Below are 622 nucleotides of genomic sequence, written 5' to 3'. Positions count from 1 at the left end.
TCTGCGGCTATCTGGATCCGTAGCTAGCTGCAGCTATCTGTGGCTAGCTGTGGCTATCTGTGGCTAGCTGTGGCTAGCTGTGGCTAGCTGCGGCTCACCGTGAGGAGGTCGAGAGCCCTGACCCTGGCGTCTTTGCGGCCGACAAAATAAACCCCCGGAAAGAGCGGCGCCTGAAAGGGCAGTCGGCTCACCACCTGCGGCACCGTCACTTGCAGCGCCTGCAGCAACAAACAACAAACCCTAAACCCTAAACCCTAAACCCTAAACCCTAAACCCTAGATCCGAAACCCTTGGGCTCACAGCCAACAAACACTGCGCCGGACGCCCTATGTAGCTAGCTGGAGATATAACTCGCTAACTAGCACGGTAGCTAGCTGGGTAGCTAGCTGGATAGCTAGCTGACTAGCTAGCTGGCTAGCTATCTGAGTGGCTAGCTGGCTAGCTAGCTGGATAGCTGGCTACCTAGCTAGGTGGCTAGCTGGCTAGCTAGCTGGATAGCTGACTGGCTAGCTGGCTGGGTGTCTGGCTGGCTAGCTAGCTGGGTAGCTAGCTGAGTGGCTAGCTGGGCAGCTAGCTAGGTGGCTAGCTGGATAGCTAGCTGACTAGCTAGCTGGGTAGCTAG

The 622-nt window shown here is 56.9% G+C and overlaps 1 protein-coding gene across 1 annotated transcript in view; it reads right to left on the bottom strand.

The window, feature by feature from the left end:
• The window catches only part of EMH_0027710 (protein kinase (incomplete catalytic triad), putative), a gene marked incomplete at both ends in the record, with an annotated part of 13,546 nt that overhangs the window by 6,294 nt on the left and 6,630 nt on the right, over positions 1-622 (bottom strand). The window contains one exon of the mRNA XM_013494069.1: positions 99-218. Within this exon, the coding sequence (XP_013349523.1) occupies positions 99-218 (120 nt within the window). The remainder of the gene's footprint in view (positions 1-98; positions 219-622) is intronic.

Source organism: Eimeria mitis, genomic scaffold (assembly GCF_000499745.2).
Source record: "Eimeria mitis Houghton genomic scaffold, Emh_scaff1021, whole genome shotgun sequence".
In the NCBI taxonomy this organism is placed as follows: Eukaryota; Apicomplexa; class Conoidasida; order Eucoccidiorida; family Eimeriidae; genus Eimeria; species Eimeria mitis.
The sequence above is the reverse complement of the archived record's forward strand: the minus strand, read 5'-3'. Positions and strand labels throughout refer to the sequence as shown.